This window comes from Buteo buteo, chromosome 13, assembly GCF_964188355.1.
Source record: "Buteo buteo chromosome 13, bButBut1.hap1.1, whole genome shotgun sequence".
In the NCBI taxonomy this organism is placed as follows: Eukaryota; Metazoa; Chordata; class Aves; order Accipitriformes; family Accipitridae; genus Buteo; species Buteo buteo.
Window position 1 is genome coordinate 9,088,379 of NC_134183.1, and position 19,232 is coordinate 9,107,610.

General features: G+C 48.0%; 1 protein-coding gene across 1 annotated transcript in view; it reads right to left on the reverse strand.

Moving 5' to 3' along the window:
- Positions 1-19,232, reverse strand: part of IGDCC3 (immunoglobulin superfamily DCC subclass member 3) — a 105,635-nt gene that overhangs the window by 80,722 nt on the left and 5,681 nt on the right. The window contains exon 2 of the mRNA XM_075043888.1: positions 12,877-13,182. Within this exon, the coding sequence (XP_074899989.1) occupies positions 12,877-13,182 (306 nt within the window). The remainder of the gene's footprint in view (positions 1-12,876; positions 13,183-19,232) is intronic.

Genomic DNA, 19,232 nt, shown 5'->3' on the forward strand with positions numbered 1-19,232 from the left:
CCAAACTCCTCCAAGCGTATTTTTTGCCTGTTTAAAGATTGCTAACACACACACCTTGGGGTTTTTGCTGCCTTATTTTTAATGTTATTACCCAAGAGATCTGGCATGCAGATTGGAGCCTATTTACATGACAAGGGACCAGAATGGAAGAAGCTCATCAGTTTATTCAGCTCTCCCAGCTCTCATCATGTCATCAAGGACCTTGTGATGTCTGGCAATGCCATGAAGCCCCAACTTTCAGCGTTTCGCAGTTCTGTCAACCTTAGCTCTCATTATGTTAAAAGCGAGATGTTTTCAAGCTTTCTTTTCTCCACAAATCACAAATGCTAGAAACATGACTTAAGCGTATCATAACAGCTAAGAGTCAATAGATGACCTAAAGGAACTAATAATTTGTTATTTTTTAATATCAAGAATTCAGAACAAGTGTTACAATTTTGGGAGAGGAAAGATAGCTCAACTCAGGTTTTGAATGCTGGAAGCTGTCAGTAGAGTACATTATTTATTTTCCATGTTTTTTCCCCTTTTCCTACAGGAAGCCAAGCAGCTCTCTAGAAATACTCCACCTATGAATTTCATAGCATGCACTGAAAAAATCAAAACGCAAAGCCTTGGCGTGATGTCTCAAATCTCTGCCATTCAACAGCTGATCATATTTTCCCTTTGAGCTGCACCAGCTGCACCCCACTGGCACGCCTGGCTTGCACGGGGCTGCTGGGCAAGTTCGGCACCCAGGATCCCGGCTTGAAAAGACATTTCTTTCAAAGCAAAGGCTGCACCTAGCTCTGAGATGCAGAGGGTATCTTTTTAGTGCTTGAAGCACTAATAAGAGGAACAGATTCCTCGTGTTTGACCAACATTTCCTTGGATCTGGGCTGTCCATCTTGCTTCCCGAGCTATTCGCATTGGAGAGCAAGAGCTATCATGACTCTGCACACCGGTGCTGCTCAGCTCAGGATCCCAAAAGGATCACCCAGTGCCTCGCCTGTCCTTTTTGGGTAGGAAACTAGCAGCCTGAATTTTGCAGCTGACAGAGCATCTTGCAGGCATGAAACCTAACCCCATCCCTCCTGCCTCGCTGAGTCCTTCTGGGGATGCCGCTGGCTGGACCGGCTCCTGGCCGCCTTGCCACACTGCGGCCAGCCGTTGTACTGGCCTAAGGATGAACTTGTTGCCATGGCAGGAGTCAAAGCATGCGTTGCGCTGCTGGCATGGCGGCGAGCGGCAGCACGAAGCGCCGGCTGCTCCTCCACAACGGCTTTTTGTCGTTCCTTTCTCACCAAGGCAGCCCCGCCACAATGCGCCCATCCTCTTGCCATACTGGAGCAGCCTGGCAAAATCCAGCTGACCGGAAAGCACAAGTAGCACCGTGGTTGAGGGCCCAACATTGCGTTTCTCTGCTGCAAACTCTGCCTCTTTCCTGCCTGCTGCAGGGCACAGCATGGGAAAGCAGACCCCACAGCACAAGGGGAGCCTCCCACTGCAAAGACAGGACGTAAAGAGATGCCAAAGTTTTGAGGCATGAGATCTGTCCAATACAGAGAAGAAAATTTTAAATGAGGGCAAATAGCATCACTTGAAAAGGAGGTTGTTTCCAGCTAATGCATTTCCTCACTGCTGCTGGGATGTTTGTCGCAGGACAGGCTTAGCTCTGCTGCTGGGTAGTGCCTTTTAAAACTCCCTTAGAGCTTTGATTAGCCTTACTAAAACTAAGGGCATCTCTCATTCATACACTAATTAATGGCGGGCTCAGAAGAGGTTGGTATCCCTCATCGCTGCAGATTTTAACAAGCAGAAATACAAAGGTAGACTTAAAAATAAAAGCAATGCTCCTTCCTGAGCAGCGGTTTCAGTGCCTCAGAGATTACAAGGCAGCCCTGCTCTGCGTGTCAGCAAGCCTTTCCAAAATAATGAGCCTGCTTCCGTCCCAAGCAGCTCCTGTTGCACTGGAGAAATGAGCAGAAAGGTATTATGGGCTCACACTCACCAGATGGATGTCCTGCTTTGTTCTCCGCTTACAGAAAACCCTACACATACAGTTTGGATTATCTTCATTGTAATTCTAATCACCACCTCAGTGTAAGGAAGGGAGGGAGGGAGGGAGGAAGGGAGGGATCCTTGCCTCGGTCAGGAGAGCTAATTAAAAGTTGTGAGTCATCCAGACTTCTCCACACATTGGAAATGCTTTTGGAAGATCAGGTAATCTCTCATTCTTGGGGGAACCTAGTTAGCAAAAGAAAAATTAAGCAGGCTCCCCTTGGGCAGGGAGCTGTACAAGAACAAATCCTGTTTCCCCTGCGGGACGCGGCAACATGAATCACAGAGGTGCTTCAAACGTATGCAAACTACACTTTAAAACAGAAAGGCTTGTACGTGTTCCCCAGCACAGAAACACAAACACCTCCTATGTACCTATACCCACGCTGGCTGTCCAAGAGGCTTTTGCATACGAATATACAACGCAGGGACCTCTGTCTTCCCCTAAAAGAACTTCTGAACCCTCTGGCTGGTTCCTGGATGGTTGGGTACAGGCTCAAAAGTCTCAGAAAAGCCAGACCCACAAGCCTCATGAAAATCAACAGCCAGCAGCGATGTGAGGTACACTCAGTGCCCCAAATCCTCAACCCCGATTAGCCGCAGAGCAATCAGCGCTGAGCAGTACGCCTGGAGGGAACGAGCCAAGAACCGGCCTCCCCAGACCCGCTGCGGTGGGAATGAGCTGCTGGTGCTGATAATGAGCTCTGACAGCTTCAAGCGGGGTCAGGGCCCCCCGCACCAGGCTGATGCAGGCAGTCTGCAGGCAATGGGTCCCCAAACCCAGAAAGTCTGGGAGAAGCTGGGGAGCACCAATGCCTCCGTCCCCGATTCCTGGAGATATAAGGTCATCAGGAGAGTTGCCCAAGGTCACACAGGATGGCAGTAGAGGAGCTGAGCTTCCCAAGGCATCAAACACCATGCTGCATCAGCCAAAACGGTCAAGTCTCGATCCTTAAGACTAGCGCCCAAGCTCTCTAGTTAGGATGTTGACCAATCCCTGTCATTTGGAGGTGCTGGGCACCGGCAGAGTCTGAGCCTTCGCAAAGCTCTAGAGCACCCATGGGTTTTCCAAGGGACAAGGAAGCTGTTTTCTCTTTGGCTACCATAAAAGAACCAGAAAATATTATTTTTGTTGACATCTTTCAAATGGCCAGTCCAGCATGCAAAGACTTTTTCTTCTCTCTTCCCTCCCTTTTTTTTTGAGAGAGAGTTCGAACTGACCCCCTTGGGGCTCTGCCTCTCCTCTCCCCTGAGCATTAGGATCACTAATGAAAGACACACTCAGGACTTTCTCTCCAGCCCCTTTACATTGCCATGGGAAACCATGGTGAGCTGGACACGCATGCTGCTCCAAGCAAAGTGTCTTGGAGAGCCCCCTCACCTTGGACGGAGCCACCATACTGGGGACCAAAGGGATGCAGCTGCATCGCTTGGCCATTCAGGGCAATATCACCACATAGAGCTCAGGACAAGAGCAAACCCCTGGACCGAGGCTGAATGTCCCACTGCCCTCTGGGAAAGATGTTGAGCTGCAGGGGAAAAAAATGGTAATGGGCAAATCACATCAAGGAACAAGGGAAAACAGGGTACTGCCCCTTCTGCCTGATAGTTTTGGAGGTTTGCTCAGTACCACAAATCTGCTTGGATTCAAATCCGTTTAGCCTTTGCTTCATGGGAACGCCACAGGCCCTGGAGAACCTTCTTGGTGAAAGGATGCTCCAGCTGATGCTCATACTTTCTGCCCAAGGCAAATCCAACCAAAAATAGACATGATTTTACCAAAATGATCTGCAAACTGGTTTGAACTGGCACAGCCTTGGGACCTGGACATTTGTAACCAGCTCATCCCAAACACACATTAGCTCTGACTTTTTGTTGTATGTGAAGACTTGGGCAAACTTGAATCACATTTCTTCAGTGCTCAGTGAAGCCATGAACCCAGCTTGCGCACCCTTGGCTTTTCCTGGTCCCTCCTACTGCATCCATGACATCCTCCTTGATGAGAGTTCACTGTCCCCCTTCCCTCTTTGAAACCTCCTCTAAGTCAGCGTTCCTCTGCAGTCTCTGCAAAGCAGTTCGATCCCTGGTAGGGTGAGCTATGGCCTGAGATGAGGATGGGCATCATCCTGCCCAGAGAGATGAGCAGTGAACGCAATGCACTGCACACAAAAGCCACCAGCCAATTTGCAGTGCCACGCTCCAAGATGAGCAACACAATTGAAGAAACACAAGCTCCCGCTCCTGGCCAAAAACATCTCACAGGGATCAACCATGACTTGATCCATCAAGTTTGCTCTTCCTACCCTTCCTAGGCAGGGCAGGCAGGAAAACGCTTGGTTTTTTCCTCGATGAATGAGCACAGAAGGATCGATCAAATGCAGCGAAGTACAATGCTGCAGCTGAAGTATGCACACACTGAGCCTTTTCTGCTATCGCAACACCGCCACTCATTTACACACCAGCAGCCTAAAACTATCTCTTTTGTACACCCAAATTGATCCTCACTCTTAATTAGTGCTCTCAGTTGCAGCAAAATTTCATTTGTTTCTTCCAAATGTGGCCTGATCCATTGTCCCTCTCCCATGACCTGTGAAAATTAGTCATTGAGCTCAGTGACAGTGGTAAGTGCGAAATGCAGCATCAAAGGGACATAATGGGGGCCTCTTAGGACTGACAAAAAAACACCATTAATCAAGGCATGCTCAAGAGGTGCCAACTTACTGAGGCATGTGAGTGGTGCCGGTCCGAGTGCCAGCCCTCCTGCGGGAGGCTGGATGCAGAGGTCTGTGCGGGTGCAGGAGAACTCCCCACCACCCCGAGGACCGCAGCCTGCCCCAGGCAGGCGGGTGCACGCAGGGAGGAGCAGCTACCCCAGCATTGCTGCTCCCTGGGCAGATGGTCTCTGCTCTGCAAGTCCCGAGGATCTGCCCACCTGCTTTCCAAAAGAGGTTACGGAGCCATGCTTTTCCAGGCAGCTGCTTGGTTTAGAGACTGGGGATGGAAATTGTCTCACGATACCCAATGCACTGCTTTAACTGCGTCTGTGGCCCCTACTACTGTCAGGAGTGATGTATGGGACACCACACCAGATCAGGAGGGAGATGTCAGCATCTCCATCTGTGTTTCCAGAGCTAACACGAGAGCCCGCAGGCTCCCAGAGCCAAACACACAACACTATCTGTCCAACAGCACCCTGTACCGATGCCCTCGTGCAAGCCCAGGACCAAGCTAAGGGAGAAGGCACAAACGGCACAAACAGACCAGAGTGGTGCAGAAGCTGCAGCAAAATCACACAGGGAATTATCCCAGGGATCAGGGCCTGAAAGCCCCATGGACAAACCTGCGCGGGTACAAAGCCAGGGCAGCCCTGCAGCCAGTGAGACAGCAGCGGGGGAGCTGAAAGGGTAAGGGACCAATTTTAGCTGACTGGGGTAGAGAGAGTTTTAATATCAGAAAATCAAAGCAAAGAGGTAAATCTCTGCAAAATTCAAACCTCCATAGCAAAGCAGTGTGTCTAAACCCTCTCCTGCAAATCCATGTCATTAAACAGAATAACTTGGACTCAGTAAATCCAAACGACTCTCACTTTCAAGGTCCTGCATTCAGAAGCCCACAATGGAGAACAATGAGGTAGAGAAAAAGCCGAGGATCTTGACGCTGCATTCAGAAGGCCATCTGGTCTGGCCAGCACAGCCAGCGCTGGGAACGGGCAGCGTCGTGGGTTGAGATTTAATCTGAGCCACTTATTGAGTGACCTCAGGCGAATCGTTTGACCTCCTTTTGCCTCAGTCAACCCAACTGTAAAATTGGGTTTAAAGCAAGAACCTCTCTGAAAACCATATGCTGTGCCTAGGAGGAGTGGGAGTAAACTCCTTTCCCAGCAACAGGGCTGCGATGGTGGGTAGAGCCAAAACTGGAGTAGAAGAGGCAGTGCATGGAGCTAGGATCCAGCATCCCTTGGTGTCAGGGGGGTCTGGCCAAGAGCTCTCCCAGGTCTCATCCTGCCAGCCCTGGGAAAGCAGCTTTGGCCCCTGTGCAGGGACTCACCCGTAAGAGGGGATTTGTGAGGTCTGCCCTTCCTCATATCAACTACAGCACCCAAAGGCCCCAAACATTCAAAACAAGGTACCCAAATCCCAGACTCATAGCAGGCAGTCTGCTGTGGGCAGGGATCAGCACAAAAGACACAACCCTGACACAATCAGGTATCTTTCTCTACTGCTTCTGTGCCCTTTTATTTATTTACGTATTTTGCTGTTTTCAGTAACTGTGGGTTACAGCCATGACCAGAGCTTCGAGGCAAATGCAGCGATGCTTTCCTTTAACTCACTGGTTACCCGCTAGATCAAGAGCATTGATTGCTCTGGTCAAATGCCCCCAAAAATGAATTCCTGCTCACAGTCTTGCCAATGAATGGTGGCAGAAAGGCAGCCCCTCTCACCTGGGCACCAGCCTCTCCCCAGCACTGCGCACCCTTCGCCTCTTGGCAGGCTTGCAGGGAAGCAACAGTGCAAATGAAACACCGTACCCAGCTAACGTGGGTCCCTAATAAACACAAAATAGCAGTTTGCCCCACCAAGGTGCTCACAGGGGTGTGCAAATGATGGCACTGACAGTAAACCCACCCTGAGTTCAGAGAGGGGAAACTGAGGCAGAGCTGGTGCATGGATGTTACTGGCCAGCTGGGACCCTCATAGGGCAGAATGAGAGTGAGAGCCACATATAACCATCACACCACCACCAGCCCGCTGGAAAAACAACCGTATAACTAGTGGCATTACAAAACCTTAAGCTGAGACAAGCCTGAGTAGATAAAGAGCTGCTCTAGGTGACAGCATCAAAGAGATCCTGGGGTGATGACTGCAAGCAGAAGACTAAGATAGCAGAGACCTGCCCTCCCGAATAAAATAACAGAGGAGGGTGGCCCCACACTTCAAGGAGAGGCTAGAGCAAAGTAGCAGCCAGAAGGACAAGCAGTGTAAAAGCACGTGAGGCTGGGCACCGTGCTGCCTCCACAGAGCTGCCTGAGCAGGTACCAGCAGAGCGTCACCCCCTGTTAAAAAAGCAAGCAGCGAACTCGGGAGCAGCCTCATGCTGCAGGTGCAGGCTGCAGAGATGTCAGAACTTCCTCAGCTGTGCTCCAAGAGTTAATTGAGACAAATAACTCAACAGTGCTACCATTAATGAAATTCTTCTGATATATTTCCCCTGAGCTTTCTATAAATGACTAAGTGACATTACTGCCTGCAGTGCAAACCCCATATATGAGAGATAACATTGCCAGAGCTAAGGTTGGCGCATCCACGTTAGAAGCCTCGCAAAGAAGTGCAAGATGATATTTAAATAACTATCACACTGCTAAGAAATGAGCAGCCAAAAGAAATATGGTCTTATAATGTGCTCAAGTCTCAGGATGAACCCTGGTTGTTACATGCAGACACTGAAATGCAGTGGGTGGGTAAGTGACAAACTCTTTTAATCACACAAATCTACTAAAATTCCCAGTCAAATCTCTCCGGTCTCCCACCAGTGACTCCTATATTTGTACATTTGTTTTGCAGCACACACAGGGCCAAATACTGCAATAGTACAGATTTTAGAGGCAGCATCACGTGAGCCAGTCATGTCCTAGAGGCAGCCAAAAGAGCTGATGGAGGGAAATAACCTACTCACCCATCATATCCATCCCCTGGAAACATCTCACGGTCTTTTAGCTTTACTTAATTTCTTTTTCTTTCCTTTTTTTCCTTTAGTAATTCCTCATGGGTATTTTTCCCCTCTGAGACCCACTGCTATAAGCCCAGAACTTGCTCTGGGCTTACCAAGAACCGTAAGCATTCAAAGCATAGACAATGAAGAAACATCACTGGCATCAGGACTGAGCCTTTCTACTCAGCATTTGAGAAGAAAGGCCATTAAATGCAAGCAGAGCCACAACTGATAAAATAAAAAAATCTCATTTGTGGATAGAGGAAAGTTGGCATGCAACACCAGGGGTTAAACTGCAATAAAATGCAAGCAACCATTAGCCAAAAGTTCCTGGGAGTAACACTACCATGTCTCCAGAGCCGCAAACCAACACCAGGGCACTTGCTTTAAAAGCATACCTTTACTTCCAGCACGTGTTTCGCACCACTAAAACATGTCATCACAAAAGTATCCCACTTCCAACTGCGGAGACAGGTTGAATTGATCTAAGCACAAGCTATAGGTACGGCTCTGCTGACAATACAGATACTGTACGCGCACAAGAAAAACTGACAGCAAACCCACGTGTTTAAGGTCTGCCTTCATGTTTTGAGCTGAGACTCGCAATCTGCATCCAAACAGTGGCATTGCCCAGGAAATACCTTGGTGACAACTTTGGTGCCACCTTATTTAAACCTTAATTTAAAATGCTAACTTCATAATGAGTGGAACAAAACTGTGTAAAAACATTTCCCACTCTAATCCTGGTTTGATCCCCCCAGTATGGCCTTCTTTTGTAATTACATCCCTTTGTGATCTCACTCTAATGCCTTGTATTGTGACCCATAAAATAATCAGCCCCCTTTGTCTCTCCCTAATCCTTTTAGACTTCCTTCTTGTCTCTACACTCTTATAAATGCTGCCATTATTTGGGCTCAGCAGCTCTTCCCACCACCCCAGAGCCTGGAAAGGGGGCTGCAGGTTAAACCCTGAATATATTCTGTGCAGAGGAGCTGAAACGATGGGAAGATCTTTGCTGCTTTAAAAACCCCGTGATTCCCAATCTCCTCCCCTGGCTGCACAGCTTGGCAGGGAAAACAACTTGCAGGCATGCATATGCACCAGATCTCACCCCTTTTCATATTTTGCAGATGACCTTGAGACCCTTGGCCTGGAGGTTGCAGCGGCCAGCGTGTTTGCGGGGAGAGCATCCTTGGCCCCAGGCTGGGCAAGAGGAGCTGCTGCTGCTGTCCGCAGGGATCAATGCAGAGAAGTCACAAAACATCTGCCTTGCCCAAGCTATCAATCCTGCCCTCCTGCCGGTAGGGTAAGTGAAATGGATGGCCAGGCACAGTGGGATGGAGGAGCGGGATTTGGGGCAGGATGCAGAAGGGAAGGGGGTAAGGGAGCAGAAAAGGGCACAGGGATGTGTGCTGCTATGCTTGGCTACAAAACATTCCCTCCGCAGCAAGATACAATGAGGAAAGCATCTTTACAAGCTCAGATCTCTCCAGAGCTATTCTCAGGTCCCACAGTACTTCAAATATTGGGCAGGTCTATTTCACCAAACTTCAGGAAACCTCTTTGGCTCTAAGTTGCACAATTTACTTACTTTCCCTCTTTCCTTTTTTTTTTAATAGCACCAGATCAAACAGGGAAAATTGCTACTCTCAGGCTGGATGCGTGCAGAGCCTGATCCGATACCCAGTTTGATGGTGATTTCCAATTAGTGGTAACTGCTTGTTATTGAGTGATATAATCAATGGGTCTTACTCCACCGGCCGGGCTGTGATTTATGATGATGTGGAAGCAGCTCCATCAAATTACAGCATCGGCAAAAAGGGCTGGAAATGCCATAGGACAACACGATCAGTAAGGCCAAGTTAAGCAAAGGGTGGTGATGAGAAGGAAGGCAGCTGTGTTTTGGGGAGCTCACCTTCCAAAGGAGTGGACTCTAGCCATTACTATTGCTCAGAGGATATCTCCATCCACAGACAGCAAAGGCGTGCATTGGCTTCTGGCATGCACAAAGGAAATACAGCTCCTCAAAGAGACCCAGGAAGACACAGCTAAGCAGTGCCTCCAGAGAACACTCTGCCTACAAAACTGATTTTAATTAAGACAGCTTGGAGTCATGTAAAATTATGAAGCTGTCATTAGGAAAAAGAAAATATCTGTATTCAATAACCTGATTAGATTATAGAAACATGCTGCACTGCACAAGCTTTTAAACTAACACACCAGGGTTTGAACAGACGCAGAAACAGCAACCGAAAAAATTCCAACCAGCGTGTTAGGCAGAGGGTGGAAATGATGAGCGCCTCTGCCCAACTCAGTTACACATAGGCTTCTTGCACACTTGTACTTGTTGTCAAAAGAAAGTTACACTACAAAAATATTATCAATGTGTTTAGCACCTGACCTGCCAATCCACAAACTAGCCAAGGTCCACTTCCCTCCACAGAGTATCTTCGGTTAATAACGATGACATACAGAAATTCCCCTGAATTTCAGTTACATAAATTTAATGAGTCAATTTTTAGGAGGAAGGCTTTAAGAAGTGCCTGCTCCGTGGGGAAACTGCATGCACCTCAAGCCCATTGGGGTCACAAGCACAGAGGCTGACAGCAGCATATTCTTCCAGTTAAATTTTACTCAATGCCAAGTGTTGAAGTAAATTTGAAACATAAAAATATGATATCCAGCCCACATTTCCTGAATGCAAATATGTACATTCCTCCAAGTCAAGAAGATTATATTCCAAGCAATAATACAAAGCCAGGGTCTGTAACGGTGATATGAGACTAACAGCCTGCCTTTGAAGACAGCGAAAAGTGCAGCAGAGCTCTCAAGGGGCTCCGGTCTGTCAGATCCCTTTTATTCCTCAGTAGCACGGCCTTGATCAACTTTCAAGATTTTTGTTTGTGAAAGGTTTTTATTTCTACTTTGCTTTTGTGTTCAGATGTCAGGCTCAGAGCGAAGAAGAGATCAGCATTGGGATGAGGTTTTACCCACCGGCAGTATTTACTCTGCTTTGCAAAAGTCTGCTTAGCGCTTGGGTTTTTTTTTCCTTCCAGGCAGCCAGCACCCATTTCTTCCATGCAATGGTCCCATCGTCTGTAAAAATGGGGATAATTACCCTTCTCCTTTGTTTGACTTGCTTATCAGGACTTGGGGCAAGGAAAATCGTTGCTACTTGTGTGTAACCACCCGGAGACATGGGGGCTCGAAGGTACAACTGTGATTCATTCTTAGGAGATTTCATCTACGTTTAAACCTTTAAACCGAGTCCCCTGCGGTTCAGACACAGCGGGGGACCTCGCCCTGAGCAGCAGGTTACATTCGCTCACAACATCCCGTTTATTCCCATTATCCACAGGCACCTGTGGCATCGAGGCCAGGTGCCCGCTGTTTTGTGCTGGCTTCACCCAGACCTCTTCTCAGGGCTGGCAAGAAACCAAGCCTGAAGCCAGAAAGGAGTCCAGAACATTTTCAACACGATCCCTTTTTCATTTTGATTCACACGAAACTATGGCTACAAAAGGAAATGCTATTCAGGGACACACAGCACATCACATACATATTGATGCAGGAGCCAAGATAACAGTGTTTATTGACAATCCACTATCCCAAAGGTAATTCCTCCGGCTCTCATGTCTCCTGTTTACAGGTCCAAGAAGTCTGACATTGTGCTTGTGCGTCAGCCAGCTCCCAGCTCATAAATGCCAGAGCTGTTCACCAAAAGTGCTCCAAGGTTTAGCACCACAAGACTGACAAGTTTGAGATCCAGCTGCTAATCTGGCACAGACCCAAAGCCCTTGGCTCCTGGACAATGTCACTTCTTACACTACTGAAAAGCTAGGTTGCAGATGGCCACTTCATGCACTCAGGAATTGTTATACACAAGGGCTGGAGTGTTCCCTTGGTGGGCTGCCAACCGGCCCCTGCGCTGCGGGGAGCGGGCGGCAATGCTCCAAAAGGCCCCCCAGTTTGGAGACTGCAGCCAGGGGACCTCAGGCCCAGACTTTGCCATAGACTTTTCCTGCTTTGCACCAAAAAAATCACAGTGTAATACGCAAACACAACAGAATCGGGTAGTAAGTGGCTTGCACAGAAAGGAGAGCAGTAGCCACCCCCCAAACAAGTCAAAGAATCCTTCAGTAGAACTTATTTAACAAACCAGCATTCGGCCAGGTCTCGGGGCCATACCAGGCACCTGTCCTCACACCCATAGATAAAGTACACCCAACAGCGACTTCTGGTTGAATGCAAAAAGGATTAGTGGCTGCACCCCCAGAGCCCACAAACAGTCTGTGGGCAAAGCTGGCCACCAACACAACAGGGACAGGAACCACCACGACACCTCAGCTCTGCCATCGGTCCTGGGACAAACATAAACCAGCAACCAGAGCTGGCAAGGGGGAACTCAGCAGCCTGCATGGCAGGAGACCCAACAGGAGCAACGGTTCTGGCCATGGCAATGCAACGGGCTAAGCCGGGTACTGCGTAGGGCTGGAGTCACAGCCTGCTCTGTAATTCTTCCTCCTCCACCTTTAAATTTCATTCCCGCACTGACATTTTCATCTCTCTCCTCCTCCGGGGTCCCCCACCAGACAATCTGTCTGGTGTTGTTAGCCTTGCCCCCAAAGGCACTGCCACACTGGGTAGTAAATAAGACCTTGCTGCCTGCACGCTGCCTGCCTTAAATAACAAAATGAAAGAAACCATGACCTTCAGAAGGTCTTTGCCTATGGTTTGGGAAGCACTGCCTGCCAAGGAGAGCCCAGCCATGCTGCACAGCAAAGGGACTTCCAAACCCACCGCAGGAGATACATAAACTACAGACTACTTCACCACATGACTTTAATGTAACTTATCCCTCCAAGACAGGGAATTTACTGCTAGAAGGTGGCTTTTAGTTTTCTCCCTGAGAAAACTGATTAGCTCTCCTTTCACACCTGGACAGCTGCACAGATTAGATGCCAGCCAGATCCCCACAGCAGCTCCAGGTTCTTTTTTCTCTTCCCCCTCTTTAATCCTCCCTCCCTGAACACCCAGCACCCACCACACTGCCCTCCTGCTTCCTGGCAAAGCCAGTGCCCCTTGTGGCATTGCCCCATGAGGCGCAGGTGGGACGATGCCCGTACTTACTCGCTGCCTGAATCTTCGCCTTCCGGCTCACCACCAGCCCGTAGTGGTTTTGAGCCATGCAATCATACTCGCCTTCATCCGAGGACCCATCTCCCCGGACCCTCTGGAAGCGGGAGACATAGAGCGACCCGTTGGCCAACATAAAGGCATTCTCGCTGTCCACGATCATGACGCCATTTTTCCGCCATGTGATGGTGATCGGCTGGATGCCCTCCACCTGGCAGTAGAGGATCAAGGGTTGCTCCTGCACAGCTATGTCATCGCTAGGCTCCACAACGAATGCCAGTTCAGAGGAATGGCCAAAATCTGAAATGAAGACAGAAGGACAGAGTCAGCAGTGTGTCTACAAGAAGCAACAAGAGTCAACTGCTACAGCAGCTAACAGGATGATGAATACATTTGGGGTGGAGTGGGCTACGATAGGACTACAGGGTGCAAGTGTTTCAGAGAAACATGAAACCCTTGGGCATGCTTTGGTTCCCAAGGTTTTGCTATCAAAATCTCAGGATGCAGTTTCCAAAGGCACAAACACAGGTACAGACCTTCCAGGCTGCCATTGGAGACTCCAGCCATTCCCACCCCAGGAGCAGAAGTTTACACCAGTTCAAGAAATCCGCTCCTCTCCCCATGTAACCAGGCAAAGAAGGGGCTGCACCATGCCCCAGACCCCTTTGCAGCACAGCCAGCAGGGGTGAAGAGGGAGATCATCAGCTCCCAATTCAGACCATATTGCCACCAGCATCTTCACGACACTTCCCCCGCTTGGCAGACCAGGAGGCTGTTTGCCTCTCACACGTAACACCATGCCTTTCTGTCTCTTTAGTGTCTCTCTCATGCTGTAACAGGCAAAGGATGGTGCTATTCAGCCCTTAATGAAGAGGAAGTTAAGCACCAAAATACAAATGCACAATGTTCTGGCTCAGTGACACAAAAGGTTTCTTGCAAAGCAATTACGCTAAACGATGTCCATGAGAGATAAGTTATTGCAGAATTTGTACCAACAATAGGCAGACCCTCGCTTTCCATCATACAGATACATCCTAATTTACTTCTTTTGCCAACAGAACGCTTAAACACTATGTCTTTGGCATGTTATGCTTCACTTGGTCCAGCACACCTTTTGAGGGTATAATTTGCCATATAGTCATGATGAGATGCTACAGAAGATGACAGAAATAGAGCTATTGTTTAAAGATTAGCCCAAAATACAGCTGACACAGAAGACAAAAAGCAACCAGGAAACAGGAGTCCTATAAATATTTGAAGGGTGTAAATGCAGGGATGGAGGCGCATATTTTTTATTTTAAAGAAGAGCAACGGAGAAGAAATTCAAGCAGAGTAAGAAAACTACAATTTCATCTGAAAAGCCTAACAGTTTTCTTGTGCAACACCCCCTCAATGGGTGGAGGTTTCCAGCTACTCAAACCTACGATACAGCTTCTCCCCTCTTTCATGGGCTCAGGGGGACCGACTCCACAGCTGCTTGCAGAGTTGGGACACACACAGGCAATTTCTCTTGGCAAAAACCAACCACAGCACAGTCTTTGTAACGTCTGTCCCTAATATAGACCCCACCAAGGACAGGATCCCACCGCAGTAGACTCAAAAACAGTGGAGGGCATATCGTTAATTCGTGGTAAAAATAAAAGAGATGAGAAGAGGCAGTTATCCTAAAGAAGAAAAAAAAAAGTCTGTCTTTTCTGCTCTGAAAACCCAGAGAGATTTTTTTTCTTTCTTTCTGTAAATCCCCATTGCTTTCTACGGCAACTTAAATTGGATTACGGGGGATAAACATTGAGTGCAACCTGAGCCGAGGCAGATGGACAGAGCAGACAAAGAAGGCAGGGGTAGTGCATGGCAGGTCAAAGGTACTGCCGTCAAGGTATGAATGTGTGTGCAGGGAATGGACAAACTCTGCTTAGTGACAGACACCTAAAACACACACTTTATTAACCCATTAAGTCTTAAAATGTCAGGCTAGCTCCAGCCATCTCAGTGATCTATCGCTCACTGTGACTTCTTTTTTATGAGATAGCCCTGGGGTCCTCTCAGCAAGTTAGACTACAGCCAGCACAAACCCATCAATTACTTTTTTTTGTGAAAATTAAGGAATTAGATGAATGCTCTGCATTTTTCTGTAAAGTGGCCAGATTCTCAACAGCACCTACCATGCTGGGGCCCCATTCCCTGCATGGGCACTCTGGGGAGTTAGGTAGGATAAGGACCCTCATGTCCTGACACTGAACCAAGGGGGACTTCTGACTTCAGAAAGATTGAACAAGACTTCAGGATTTAGCCTAACAGGCAATCAGAAAAAATCCCTAATGAAATAAATGTCCCATCTTCCCTCAGATCCCCTGTACTCTTAGATAAAACAGCTTATTATTATATGTACAATAAAAGAAAGAATCAACATAATTACATGCCCTTCCCACAATAGCTGTCATTATAATAACCATCATTAAGGCCTGTGATTGGAGATAATGATGTTTACCTCCATAAACATTCGGTCTGCGTCCTAACTCCAGGCTGCTCAAGCAGCAGAAGTGATGACACTTATAATTAGGACTGGTGCCCTCAGACACACGCCGGGGTGAGGACAGACACTGGTTGGTCCTGGGGTCTCCTCGGTCTGTAGTCAAGAGCGGGACTGTGCCTCAAGGTGTGACACTGTGCAGTGGACAGTGTGCAACTGGTTTGTAACCTACAAATACCCCACAGTGTCCAGAAAAAAACAAATTCCTCCTCAATGGATGCTTTTATCATGGGATGCTTTTCCAACGTTGAAGAAATCCTACTGACACTTTCATGGGGCTTCAGGGCCAGGTGACCAACTAACTGGATGCATGGGGAGAAGCAAGCCCACCCCATCTGAGTATTTGGGAGAAGACAAGTTATATCTTTCAACTTGACATGGGCTTTCAGTGCAAACTCAGCCAAAAGTCCCTCTCCTCCCAAGATACGCAGATGCTGAAAGATGCAGGGAGGCATCTCCTGCTCTTCAGAAGTCCCTATGCCTTTCCCTGGCACCATGGGCACATTAGACATCCTAAAGCTGCCTATCTGCATCATTAAAGAGACAAATCTGAAATTGCCTTAAAAAAAATGAGCTTTGGTCCTCAACAGCCTCAGTATCCCACTCTGCAAAAACCACAGACTTGTGTCTTTCATGGGGTAAATGTCTGAGTTTCGCAAACAGGTTAAGTCATTGGTGGCACGGTCGGAAAGAAGGAAGCTGGCAAGCTGACCTGTTTCTGCACCACCATGGCACTGCAGCACAGCAGGTCCCTGGCATGCAGAAAGCTCTGAGGAAGCAGCCACAGGCTCTTCTCCAGCCAAAGGTCACCTTGAAGCCAGTCCCATTCCCTATGGCCCTCAGCTTCATGGCTTAATTTGGGGGCACAGAGTGGGCTTGGTGAGAAGGATACCCCTCTCAATACCATGCTTCTACAGGCCATCATGTTCCTGCAGGTTTTCTCAAAAAAGAATGAGGCCCTGGGATGCTGCACACCATCAGGAACAGACATGAGAAACTGGCCCACAAACAGCCCAGCCTAAGCCTGTCATGGTTTAACCCCAGCTGGCAACTAAGCACCACCCAGCCGCTCACTCACCCCCGCCCCACCCACTAAGATGGGAGAGAGAATCGAAAAAAAGTAAAACTCATGGGTTGAGATAAAGGCAGTTCAATAGGACAGAAAGGAAGAAAATAATATTACAATAATAATAAAAGAATTGGAATATACAAACCAAGTGATGCACAATACAATTGCTCACCACTTGCCAACTGATGCCCAGTTAGTTCCTGAGCAGCGAACCCCCCCAGCCCCACTCCCCCCGTTTATATACTGGGCATGAGGTCCCATGGTATGGAATATTCCTCTGGCCAGTTTGGGTCAGCTGCCCTGGCTGTGTCCCCTCCCAACTTCTTGTGCCCCTCCAGCCTTCTTGCTGGCTGTGCATGAGAAGCTGAAAAATCCTTGACTTAGTCTAAACACTACTTAGCAACAGCTAAAAACATCAGTGTGTTATCAACATTATTCTCATACTAAATCCAAAACATAACACTATACCAGCTATTAGAAAGAAAATTAACTCTATCCCAGCCAAAACCAAAGATCCACATGGCCAACGCACAGCTGCTCTAGAGAGAACTGGGTGCAAGGCATGGTAGAAACTGGGCACCTTACATCTTCTTCATCCCTTTCTAACTACCTCCCTTCATCCATTTCGCTGTAACCACAGGATTACTCATATTAAAAATGGTTCTCAAGGACCAGGCTTCAAACAGGGACATTGTGATTTGACCTTCCAAGATTGGCACTGTGGGGCTCCAGAACTTGAAGGCAGACTCTGAACACAGAGCCCTGCCTCCCTTGGATGCTCAGGATGAGAAACAAAGGGACAGGGACACTCACAGAGGAATCTCTGTGGCGGGACAGGAAGGCTCCTGGTGTTTGCTCTGGAGGTCAGCTCAGACAGGCAAGAGGGAGAGCACGTACAAAGCAAGGAGTTAACAGGGAAGAGGGGAAACCAACACCATTAGCATAAATAACTGATTGTAGTTAGCAGTGAGGCACAGAAACGATGCTGCAAAGTTGGAAATAAGTGACACTCCAAAGACACATGGAAACACTAAAAGTGCAATTAAATGAGAGACAGAGAGGAAATCGCCAAGGCCGTGCACATTCACTCGGGGAGCCTGAAAGCTCCATTCCTCTCCAATGGCTGGCTGCATATCCAAACTGAGCTCATCCCACACAACATCCCGGGTACCTCCCGGTACGGACTGCACGGCAGTGTGGCTCACAGCCACTCTCTGCTTGATGCAGAAACTGTAAAACTCTGCTCACAGCAGCTTGAGTTTTGAGTTAGAGGCAGGGGTTTATGCAGGCAGCTGAACAGACCGCTTGTCTCAACACCGGCAGGCTGCGCCAGGGAACGCGCAAGGGAAAATTGCTTTGCTTTCTGCAAAAGGATGGAGGGAGGAAGCATTATTAGCTCTGACATAAAGGCCACAAGAAAATTATTGGAATCCTCATTCTACAAGTCTCCTTTTGAGAAACATTTACCATCTCCCTGAGCAATACAATATGTGACTATATGTGCAAATATTTAACAAAAACTACTTCCCCTATTGATCAAGCAGACAGGCATACTCAGAGAAACCAATTAGCACTTGTGCTTTTGAACCAAGAGATTTATTTAGTGCTGAGAGAAAGAACTTCAAATTAATGGGAAGCTTAAAAGACACTTTGAAGTACATTTAAAAAAAAATAAGTTTAATTATTTTTTACTTGACACTGTGATTCATGTTCAAAGCTTTGAAAGAACTTGCTCATACCCTAGCATTGTCCTTTTCCATTTGGGAAACACGATTTTGGCTTTCCCTCCTGTGCTTCTGAAAAATACAGCAGCTAATCTCACTGCTCTAATTAGCGGTGACATCCATCGCAAAGGACCTCAGTCACATCACAGCTCATCCTCCTGGACCCTGTCCAGACCCACAGCCAGCAGGTCCATCCCTGCCCTGGGAGCACACGGTCCTGACAGATGAAGCCCATATTATTACTCCCGTTCTAGACAGGGAACATTAATCACAGTGAGATGAAATGACCTGCCAAGGGCCCGGTCTGAGCTCATGGCAAGGCGAGATATTGCAGGAGCAGTCAGGTCCACCCTGCTCTTCCTGGCACAGCATCATCAGGAGCACCAGCGGGGAGACCGAGGCAGCCCCAGTTCCTCTCTCTCATCACACCAACACGACATCCACCTGCAAACTGCCCCTCATGAGCAGAAATTTACCCTCTCCCGATTTACTGTGTTTGTTCCCAGCATAACACAGCATAAATCAGCAGCGACCCACCGGTGAGTCTTACCACCACCAAAGATAGCCACTCCAGTCTTCCTTCAATAAAGCCAAAAGAAGATGCCTCTCGAGTCCCACAAGCCCAGGACCAGAGGTTTTTATAGTGGGATGCAGGTGAGTATTAGGACCAAAAACCTGGGTGCAGGTTGGGACAGGCCTACAAAAAATGGCTCCTGTTTTTTCAGTGGTGGTTTTTTTTTTTAAATCCTTCTGCAAATGGGAGGATATGGAAGGAAGAGGTATCTGGACATGAAAGATGTTCTCCAGCAGATTAGAACAGGTTTCAGGCTGATGAAATTGGCAGCCTAAAAATCCAGCTGGTGCCCCTTTAAATCTCCTTGAGGCTGACCCAGACCCTAAGGAGAAAAGCACTACACTGCAGTAAAGTGCAAATTGGCTCTTTAGGGCATCCAGAAAAATTTACATTTAAAGAAGAGGTGAATAGGCTGTAACAGGCCCAACATCTTGCTGGCAGTAAAGTTTACTA